Source organism: Gracilinanus agilis, chromosome 2 (genome assembly GCF_016433145.1).
Source record: "Gracilinanus agilis isolate LMUSP501 chromosome 2, AgileGrace, whole genome shotgun sequence".
In the NCBI taxonomy this organism is placed as follows: domain Eukaryota; kingdom Metazoa; phylum Chordata; class Mammalia; order Didelphimorphia; family Didelphidae; genus Gracilinanus; species Gracilinanus agilis.
Window position 1 is genome coordinate 40147583 of NC_058131.1, and position 10607 is coordinate 40158189.

The 10607-nt window shown below is 50.1% G+C and overlaps 1 protein-coding gene across 1 annotated transcript; it reads right to left on the reverse strand.

Annotated features, from left to right (window-relative positions):
• Positions 1 to 5521: 5521 nt before the first annotated feature.
• On the reverse strand, positions 5522 to 8750 carry ZNF319 (zinc finger protein 319). The gene has a single exon (XM_044660453.1). The coding sequence runs from the start codon at positions 8444 to 8446 to the stop codon at positions 6707 to 6709; it is 1740 nt and encodes a 579-aa protein (XP_044516388.1). The 5' UTR covers positions 8447 to 8750; the 3' UTR covers positions 5522 to 6706.
• Positions 8751 to 10607: the final 1857 nt, after the last annotated feature.

A 10607-nucleotide genomic window follows, 5' to 3' on the forward strand; every position in this document is an offset into this window, starting at 1 on the left:
TCTGGTAGTATTCTCAAGGAGAACTATGGAAGTTGGGGAGAACAGAAAGGGACCCTAGACAGCTTTAGCATCTAGCAGCCATCCCACAGGGAACCCTAGGGGGAAGAGGGAGCAGTTAAGAAGTAAATTTGGCACAACAAGATAGATAGGAGTTTCCCTGGGGTTGGTAGACAAATGTGTTCACTGGCTTCATCATCAAGTGCTTAGCTGGAAGGGGTCATCTAGCCTCCCCATATCTAGTGTCGTTGTCTACACTAGGTGTGAAAGATCCACAGAGTTCCATCTACAGTTCAATGGAGTCACTATAAATACTAGAACACGAACCAATAGAAAATCAAAGCCTGGAGACCAGAGAAACTGTTTCTCCAGGGAGCCTCTTGCCCAATCCAATATTGACCCAGAAGACTAGATAGGCATTCCCTGGCTGAGGGCAGACCCTTATGTCTGTATGACCTTAAGCAAGTCACTCCACCCTGTTTACCTCAGTTCTCTAATCTGTAAAGTGAGCTGGAGAATAAAATGACATACCACTGCAGTATCTTTGCAAAAATAACCCCTAGTGGAGTCACAGCATTGGGCACAACTAAACAACTACTGAACAACAAAATAGGAATAACAGCATCTACTTCCCAGAGCTGTGAGAATCAAATGAAATAATATATGTAAAGCACTTAGCCAGTGCCTGTTACGTATTAGGTGGTATATGTTAGCTATAATTATTGTTATTAATAATAATAATGTCTACACCAGGGACAAAGGAGTTACTTCATTCAGTCTTGTCTTAAGGAAAAGATAAATCATAAAAAAAAGAAATAGTCCTTGCCTCAGGGACTAAGAGAGTCATTGAGACCCATCATCTATGAGAATGTGCCTAGAATAATTTAAACAAGAGAGCTGTCCCATCCAGAAGGCTGTGCTCTCAATTTCATAATACTGTCGATGGATTAAACAGTGGAATCCCAGATCAAGTCGTGGCGCCCCACTGTAACTTCCTGGCCAAGGACAGGTTAATAACCCTGTTCCCATGAAGCCATCTGCCCAGTTTCACCTAATGTTTTCACAGAAGTAATGAGTGACTTTAGGCTGGGAAGACCCGAATCAACAAGTGGAAATGCATGAACTCCGAATGGATGACCTAAGTGCAGAGTACTTCGAAAGCAGAATATTCACACCTGAGTGGAGTTAAACAGGGGACCTTTCTGAGAGGGGTTCTGAGCTAGAGCACATCCGGGGCTGGGTAAGTGTAGGATTTTGTGCTTTTCTGAGGTCTTTTCCAGTTCTAAATCTAGGACTCTGAATTCTCCAGCACAGCCTCAAAGAGAGTCGAGAGCCCAGCTCTTCCCACCCTACTCAGTTCTGTTCCTTAACAAGGAGGGGAGGAAGACAGGAATGGAACACGACAGCTCCAACATGATTTAGTCAGTTACTCTTCAGTTTAAAGTAAACTAAACAAGATCCTTTCCATATCTTACCTGTTTTCCAGGCCCACTCCATGCTTCCCTAAGAGGGCACAGGCAGCTTCACCCGACTACTTCGACCCTTGCTCTTTGTCTTCTGTGATCTCTTAAAAGTCCATCTAATTTAGCATCTGTTTGTCCCATGAAAGAATGGAAATGAGGGAGGTGCAACAGAGAGAGCATTGGTTCGAAAGTCAGAGGGGCTGGATTCAAATTCTGCCTATGCATTCCTGTGTGAATCACAGCCTCCCTTGGTCTATTTCCTCATTGGTGACACCAGGAGGTTAGACCACATAAGGACTCCTCTAGCTCCAGACCTAGATTCTAAAGTGTCTCCCCACCAAGATGGTGGGATCCTCCAGGACAATGATGAGCAAACTTTTTAAAAAGGGGGCCAAAGGAAAGGAAATGGTCATCTGTCAGTTTCTAAGGCAACTTTTTCGAAGTTTCATTGTATTGTATCCTACTCATTGTATTCATCAGATTAGGAATAATGTCCCACAGTGGGATAGAACATTTCAGGGGGCCACATCTGGCCTGAGGGCAGTAGTTTGCCCATCACTGCTCCAGGAGATTGCCTTCCATCTCCCACATGGCACAGCCTAGCAGAAAGCTGGGCACAGAACTGGGGCTTAGTAAAGAGCCCTCTGGTTCTCCTCCCCTGGACCCATGGAGGCCACCTAGTCTAATTCCTTCATTTTGCAAAAGGAAACCAGGCAAGGTTAAGCCACTTCTCTAAGGTCTTAAAGTCACACTGCAGAACTGAGCTCAACATTCCCACTTCTCCTTCCCAGTTCATTAACCTTTCCAGTTGTTTCCACATTCTGAATTCCTCCTTGGAGATGGCACCTCAACCAGACACTGAGCCATAGGACTCCAGCTTCAGGTATTCCCAGAGGATGGTTGATTGCTTTTCCCCTCCTCAACTAACTGTTACACCAAATAAGCTGCCAATCAAAGAGCAAGTACAGGAAATGATTGCATTGGTCTGCCCAGCAGAACTGTGCCCTTCTACTCCATGGTGAAATGGCCAGCCCAGGCCAGAAAGACTTTACTAGCACTGAAAACTTGTCAGACCCCATGCATACCCACCAGGGGTAAGGTGGAATGCTTCAGAGCGTTTTAGCTATGCCATTTGGGCAAATGTCTTTTGCTAAAGAAATAACAAATCAAAACAATAAAACAAAATGAATATGCTAAGAACTAAGGAAAAGTCACCTGCCCAAGAGTATTCCATATGCTGGCTCTAAATACCTTGAAGTCCATCATCAGACACTGATTTGTTTGAGTGGCTTAAGAGCCTATGGGTCTAGGAGGCTTATTAATAAGATACACATGCCAGGGGAGGGGGGCAGCAACTAAATTGCTCAGTGGAGAGAGTGCCAGGCCTGGAGACAGGAGGTCCTGTGTTCAAATATGGTCTTGGGCAATTTCCTAGTTGTGTAACCCTGGGCAAGTCACTAAACCATTGCCTTACCTTTACTGCTCTTCTGTCTTGGAACCAATACATAGTACTGATTTTAAGATGGAAGGCAAGGGTTTTTTTTGTTTTGTTTTGTTTTTTAATTTTAAACCCTTAACTTTCTGTATATTGACTTATAGGTGGAAGATTGGTAAGGGTAGGCAATGGGGGTCAAGTGACTTGCCCAGGGTCACACAGCTGGGAAGTGTCTGAGGCCGGATTTGAACCTAGGACCTCCTGTCTCTAGGCCTGGCTCTCAATCCACTGAGCTACCCAGCTGCCCCCGGCAAGGGTTTTAATTAAAAAAGAATCTAAAGGTCCAGAAGGCTTATTAATAAGATGCACATGCCCAGGAAAAGGAAATAACTTGCTGCTTTTAGTGACCAGTTAACCTTGCTCAGGCTGCCACTCTATATAAATAGATTGGGTCTGGAAACCTGGGGTGAGGAGAAAATATCAGAGGGGAGAAAAAATACAAAAAGGGAGATTAACAGGCACTTAATGACCAACTGAATGGCTTTGAACCTTTGCTTAGGGCTGATACTAGCCTGACCGTCTTTAAGTCAGTCTCCCAAGGAACCCAATGTAGTTAGCAAGTCACAGCTTTCTGCCACAGGAAAACTTGGTGAAGCAGCTCTAGACTACACCCTCTCTGTCCTTTGTGACTGCCCATACCATCTTCTAAGTGGGCCCAGTAAACCAAGGCTTAAAAAAGGATGTAAAGTGACCAACTGCCCAAGAAAGCTAGTGACAAGAAGATGGGGGTGAGAAGTGAGGCAGCCCAGGAAGGCTTTTGTACCAAGGAGAATGGGGAGTGCTCTGCTTCTATGTGCCATGGATCAGAAAGGGAGACTGAACACCCTTTATTACTGCCTCTTGTTGGGATTTGTGAATGCACAAGAGAGAAGGAGGTAGGGCGACCACCAAGACCCTGTCTGCCTCTGGCAGCTCTGCCTCAAGGGCCTTCTTTCCATGAGTCCCCCAAGTAGTTTCTCTCCATTTCAATCTCAGGTGTCACATTAATATTCCTAATGCCCAACCCTGACCACTCACTATTGACTGGCAGTTACCCGTTCGTGCCCAGAGGATAAACTACAAACTGCCCCTGGCCACATTTTAAGTCCTCAAGTCTTCCATCTTATGGCTCCAATCTTTTCGCCCTCTCTTCCTTTCCATGTACTCCATCTCCCAGCCAAACTGGACTTCGATATTCCCCAATTTTGTCTGATACTCTTAACCACAAGGCCTGCTGGTCACAAGATCTTACTCCTTGCAAGGCCCAGCTCAGCAGCCAACAGATTGGAAGTTGGAAGATGTGGGTTCCAGTATAGGCTCCACTACCCACGTATGGCCTATGTGGCCTCACCCAAGTCATTTAGACTCTCTGGCATTCCTAAAATGAGTGATTAGACTAGCCCATTCCTAGGGTCCCTTCCACCCTGACTCCAGTCTTAGGAGTCTAAACTGCCAGGTAGCACTTCCACATTCTTCCCCTGCTGAACCTGTTATGTGCAGAGCATCCCTAACCCTTTCCAAGTTTGGATGCTGTCATTTTTTTTTTTTTTTTGTTCATTCCTGCATCTTGAACACTGAGCCCAGGGTCTTGTCCATAGTAGGTCCTTGATGAATATTTGCTGAATTCACAAGTACTAGGACACTGGCCTCAATTTGCAATGTGCCCCCATTGGGGACCATGGGGAGGAATGAATGGCTTTCAAATCATTTCTTAATCTTTCCTTTGTGCCAGGCACAGTGCCACCTAGGGGAGGGAAACGACCTTCAGCTTGGGTGGCTCTGGAACGCCTCAATATTCAAGTTCCCTTTGTCCCCTTGGAAAAAGGACCTGGAGAGCTTAGCTTTCCTTGGAGATGGCTGCATTTTCCCTCCCAAAAGCATACCTTGACCCAAGTGGCGATAACATCCAAAATGGCTGCCTAAAACCAAAGAAATCTTTTTTGCATATCTTTTTATAGAAGATCCAAAATGACAAGAAATTAAACTATACAACTTTGTGAATATTAACAAACTGCTTTTAGAAAGCAAAATGAAAAATAGCAGACAGCAACTTTTGTAAGGTCTGGTTCTATATCTCTTGAGGCAGCTTAACAGTCAAGGTGGGAAGAGGAGCTCTTCCCTGAGGGCTGGCCTGGAGAGGAGGAGGAGGACTGTTTCCACTTTCACTCCTTAAAGCTGAGTGGGACTAGCTCCACTGGACTCCTTGATCAGATTTGCTTCCAGTCCTCTTTCTAGCCCCAGGATCATGGACAGGTAGAGTGGGAGTGAGTGGATTTAAAAAACAAAAGCATTTAGTCTCTCTCCTGGTCTGCACCAAATTTCCTGGCATTCTCTTGGGGCCAGAGTAGGCCCAGCTTGATCTCTAACCAGTCAGTCTGGACAAAGGCTTTTTGAAGAGAAACTGAAAGGCCTACCATACCATTAAATATGGCCGGAAGCATGCATGGGGCCAGCTCTAGCCAAGTGGTTATCAGGTTGGTTATTTGTCTTTGTTCCTTTTAACTATGTTTCCCCTTCTTCTATTCCTCCTATTCCCAACTCCCCCCTCCCCCCACCCCCAAGTCTCAAACTGCCCCCAAAGCAGCCAGTCAGTTAACTCCAGGAATCACCCCTCTGACCCAGGAAGTGTACAGACACTGAATGAAGCATCCTCTGTTGGGTGACATCCACAATACAGGTTGCATCAGCTCAGACAAATCGGGCCACCCAGGCTGCGGGCTGTGGAAAGCTCCTTTCTTGTCCCAACTCAATAGAATCATTCACACGGAAAGGAAAGAAGGGCCAAGTGACAAAAGGATGACCCAGGGACCAGGCTCACTCCCCACGCCTCAAAGTTTGCCCTTCCTTGCATCTACAGGCCAAACTTGGTCTTGATCATGAGGACGGGGCTGGGCAAAGCTTAGCTCTCACCCATTCCATCAAACTAGAAGCCTTCTAACATTGTTATTTAAATAAGAAAGGGGCATCAGTGGTGCTCCTCCAAAAAAAAAAGGCAAAAAAACCCAGAGCTCAGGGATGATGTTCTCTGCCCTTTGTCTTTTCCTCATCTGCTGTAGTGTCCAAGGATCCTGGTCCCCACACACAGCGGTCCTGTCCTGCCAAGGTCTGCCACTTTAAGATGGCATCATGACCAACTAAGAAACGCCAAGATGACAGAGATGATGCCACCCTTAAATAGGGAAATTGATCTTTGAACTCTCAGTGAAGGAGAGGCTTCCTCCCCGCTCCCCAATAGAGAAAGGCTCGGAAGCCTTTCTCCTAAGGCCAAGGAAGCCTCTGTCTCTGGTCCTTTTTAATCAAATGGTCATAAATAGTGCCCTTGTGACAAGTGCATGGACAGGCACTGGCCTCCTCCAGGTCCCTGCCGGCTGGGCTGTGTGGTGCTTCCTTCTGGAGAAGCGGAAGGCCCTCCCTATCGTCACACCATCACCGTGTGCAGGTTCAAAGTCGCAGTACCTGCAGCCATCAGCAAGAGCTGCGGCAGCAGGCTTCTTGCAGGCCACACTCCCAGGTCTGGTTCTAGTTGGGCTGGAAAATGCGGAGAGGGGCCTGGCGCTGGAGAAGAGGACCAAACTGGTCTCTGCCGAGGTGTGGCTCTGAATTTCCCTCACAGAGAGGGGCCCGCTCAGCTGTCACTAGGGAAGGGGGGAGCTTGCGGAGTTGGGCTCTGCCTCCTCCCTGCCCCCAGGCCGGTGAAGACACTGTGCATGGTAGGAGAGCCGCAGTGAAGAGGAAGGCCTGGCAGGCTGGGCCAGCAGGCCGGGGCTGCCGCTCAGGGCAGGCAGGCGGCCACCTGGTAGGCGCCCTCAGCGGTGTGCTGGGTGCTGTGCTCCTGCAGCAGCCCCAGGTCCAGGAAGCGCTCCCCACACCACATGCACTTGTACTGTTGCTCCCGGGCATGCACGCTGTGGTGTTTGTTGAGGTGCTCACGCTGTTTGAAGGCCTTGTCACAGGAGGGGCACTTGTAGGGCTTCTCCCCGGTGTGCACCCGCCGGTGCCGCTGCAAGTCCGAGGCATACTTGAAGCGCTTGTCACAGTCCGGGCACTTGAGGGGCTTCTCGCGGGCCGGGTCGCAGCGGTGCTGCACGAATTCGGAGGAGGAGAAGAAGCGGCGCTCGCAGAGCGTGCAGCGCAGGGGCTTCTCGGCGCAGTGGGCCAGTTGGTGCTTCTGCAGGGCCGAGGCGCGCTTGTAAGCCTTGGCGCACACGGTGCACTTGAAGGGACGCTCGGCGCTCTGGGAGCACTTGTGCCGCAGTAGCTCGGAAGACTGGTCGAAGCCCTTCTGGCAGACGCCACACTTGAAGATGCTCTCCAGGCTGTGGACGTGCTGGTGGTAGACCAGATGGCCCGGCTGTGCGAAGCCCTTCTCACACAGTGCGCATTTGAAGGGCTCCGCCGCAGCCGCTGCAGCAGCCGCCGTGGCAGCAGGACTCGGGGTCTTGTGCGTGCGCCGGTGCCGCAGGAGGGCGTACTGCTGCTTGAAGCTCATCTCGCACAGGTCGCACTGGAAGGGCCGCTCCTCGCTGTGCGTGCGCTCGTGCTGCCGCAGGTCGGAGGGCCGGCGGAAAGCTTTCTGGCACTCCCCGCAGCGGAAGGGCCGCTCCCCGCTGGGTGTGCAGGCGTGCTGCAGCAGCTCCGAGGACTCCCGGAAGTGCAGCTCGCAGGCCGGACACTTAAAGAGGTGCTCCCCGGAGTGCGCGTACATGTGGCGCACCAGATGTGAGCGGTGCTTGAAGGTCTTCTCGCACACGGTGCACTTGTAGGGCCGCTCGGAGCTATGCGTGCGCTTGTGGTGCACCAGGTGAGACGACTGGCTGAAGCTCTTGTCGCACAGCGTGCACTTGTAGGGCTTCTCACCCGTGTGGATGCGCTCGTGCCGGGACAGCTCGGACAGGTGCTTGAAGGGCTTCTGGCAGATGGAGCAGCTGTAGGGCTTCTCCACGGGCTCGGGCGCAGGCGCTGCCGACTGCGCCGTCTCGGCCTCAGCAGGCTTGTAGGTCTTCTCGCAGATGGAGCACTTCATGACGCTGCCGCTGTGCACATTGTGGTGCTGCGCCAGGGAGGTGAGCAGCGAGAAGCCCATCTTGCACACGCCGCACACGAAGGGCTTCTGCTCCACCTGGATGCACTGGTGCTCCAGGAGGTCCGTGGCCTGGTGGAAGATCTTCAGGCACTGGGTGCACTGGAAGGAGCGGTCATGGCCCGGCAGGCACTGGTGCTCGTGAGGGCTCGAGAGGTGGGTCAGGTCATGGCCGCACACCCCGCACTTGTGGGACGGCTCGGTGGGGGCCTGCAGTGGCGGGTGCTGGTGGTGCTGCAAGTTGGGATCGGGCTGCAGGAGAATGCCGTAGACGGCACAGCCCAGGGGATTCTCCGCAGCACTTGGGGGGATTGAGTGTTCCGCCAGGGCGGGTGGGGGCTCGGCATGGTGCTGCTGCTGCTGCTGAGGCGGGGGCGGGGGCTGCTGTGGTGGGGCTGGAGGGGGAGGGGGTTGCTGCCAGCTTTCTGACATGCTTGGGAAGAAGAAACAGGGTTTGGACAGTAACGGCTTCAGTTTCCCGCCTGAGGTGACTCAACACACAGAGACAGTTGCCCACCAGTGGTTGGGGCAGAGGCCTTGGCCCAGAGCTAAATCTCTAGCACCTCAGAGGCACAGCAAGAAGCTTTTTATTAAACCAGTTCCCAAGTCATTGACCAAATGGCTGTGAAAGCACCGGGGGTTGGTTGTAGCTGATTGGCAGAGATAGAGATTCCCCAATCAGTGGTGTGACGGCCAGCCAGGGTGAGCACAGAGCAGTAGGCTCCTAGGATGAACAGTTCTGTAGGGAAGAGAGAAAACCCAGTCAAACGACAGGAACTGGGAAAAATCCGGCTATCCATGGGCAGTCAGCCATCTAGCACTCTACCTTCCTCCGCTTGCCCAAGAGCCTACCTAAAAATCACAGCTGTTGCCTCCACCACAACACAACTCCTGTCAGAGAGCAGGCACATCCAGCTCTCCCTTTTGACTACCCAGCCAGTGTGCTATAAGCCAGAGAGCAGCTGCCCTGACACATGCCCTCATTTCACCATCCTAAGGCCTCTTAGAAGCTTCCTTTGCAATCCACACATATCCCCTTTACACTTCCCTCCTGCCCTCTTAATCAGCTGCTCTAATAATCAAAGTCTGGGCTGATTTGGCTAGGATTCAGTAGCCCCTGTTTCTTCTCCCCCTTCTTATGCTCTAATGGGGGAGCTGTAAAGACTGGAGAATTCCAGGGCCTATTAGGTTCTGAGGAACAACCTAATCAGTCTTTTAACTGTCTCATAAAGCCCAGAATCCAGATTGCCTCTACCATAACAGATAACAATGGTTAAGATTTAAACTCTCCAACAAAGAAGATCCTCCAAAGCCAGCAGCCCCTGTCAACTGGCCACACATCACATCTGCTTGCTAAACAAGGGCCTTGATCTTGACTTCCCATACTATCTCTCCAGAGGTAGTATGGGACAGGAGCTGAACTGAGTTACAAATCAATAGGATTTGATCCAAAGTGATGCCCTGTTTTAAATGAACCTGTCTGAAAGGCTCATCTGGAAAACAGACCACATTAGATGAGGCTGCCTGGCCTCCTCTAACATGGGCTTCTCAGCTGGAAAATCAGGAGGTTAGACTAGTTCATCTTGGGGGTCCATCCCCACCTAAATCCTATGATGCAATGATGGGAGCTCTAAGTCTATTCAATGCCACCATCAAAATCTCCCTCGACAGTGTCCAAACCTTCCCTAGAAACCCAAGACTGAAAGCTGAACCACTGCTGCTGACTGCTGCAGCTCACTTTGGGGCAATAAAGGCACTAACTGTCCATTACTTTGCCTCCTCAGTCTGGGACATAAAAGACAAGCCACAGTAAAGGAGGATGAGAACCCCCTTCTTGACATTCCATCTATCTAGCTCCACGTAGTCACCAAAAAGGAGCAGGAAACCTAGAGCTAAGACTAACGCAGAACTCACCACTTTGTGGTGGTCTCAGGCAGTAACCAGAGGAAAGAAGAAATTTCATATGGGGAGAACATCACACAATAAGACGAAAACATTCTCCAGCTCCCAGTTCTCTCTGGCTTCTATATTCAAATATTATCCATTTTGTAGTGAGGGCAACAGGGAAGGGAAGCCTTCAAAGCCAGTTTGACTTCCCACTCAGTTCTGAAGGAAAAACAGAACCACCAGACTTCATTCTCATATATCAAATATCTTTAGGTGGTGGGGGGGAACGAGGATTGCAAATAGGAATCAGCAATGAAACACAAGGCAGAAGCAGTGGCAGCAAGCAGCAGCCAAAAGGGATTTGGGGAGTGGGGAGGGAAAAGGAAGACTGTCAACTAATTGAAGATTCAAAATTCCAAAAACTTTCCAGGAAAGAAGGGAATCAAAGGAAGCACCTAGCCCAGGACAGCCTGAGTTCTAAGTGATCTGCTCTGGTTCTCAGATCTGCTCCAACACAAACATTCTTCTGTAGTCAACATCTCGGCTTTTCAGCCTGTCATAACCTTGAGGTTACACATACCTTTTCTCCCTATTTAATAAACATACCAGCTCAGAATTTAACCCTGGGAGAGTCTATGGCTAACTGTGGATGCACCCAAGCAGCTGGACAAGCTTCCTCTTAAAAAGTAAAACCCAGACTCACACA

Excerpts from the sequence above, each read along its gene's own strand:
- ZNF319 (XM_044660453.1), bottom strand. The coding sequence starts at position 8,446 with ATGTCAGAAAGCTGGCAGCAACCCCCTCCCCCTCCAGCCCCACCACAG.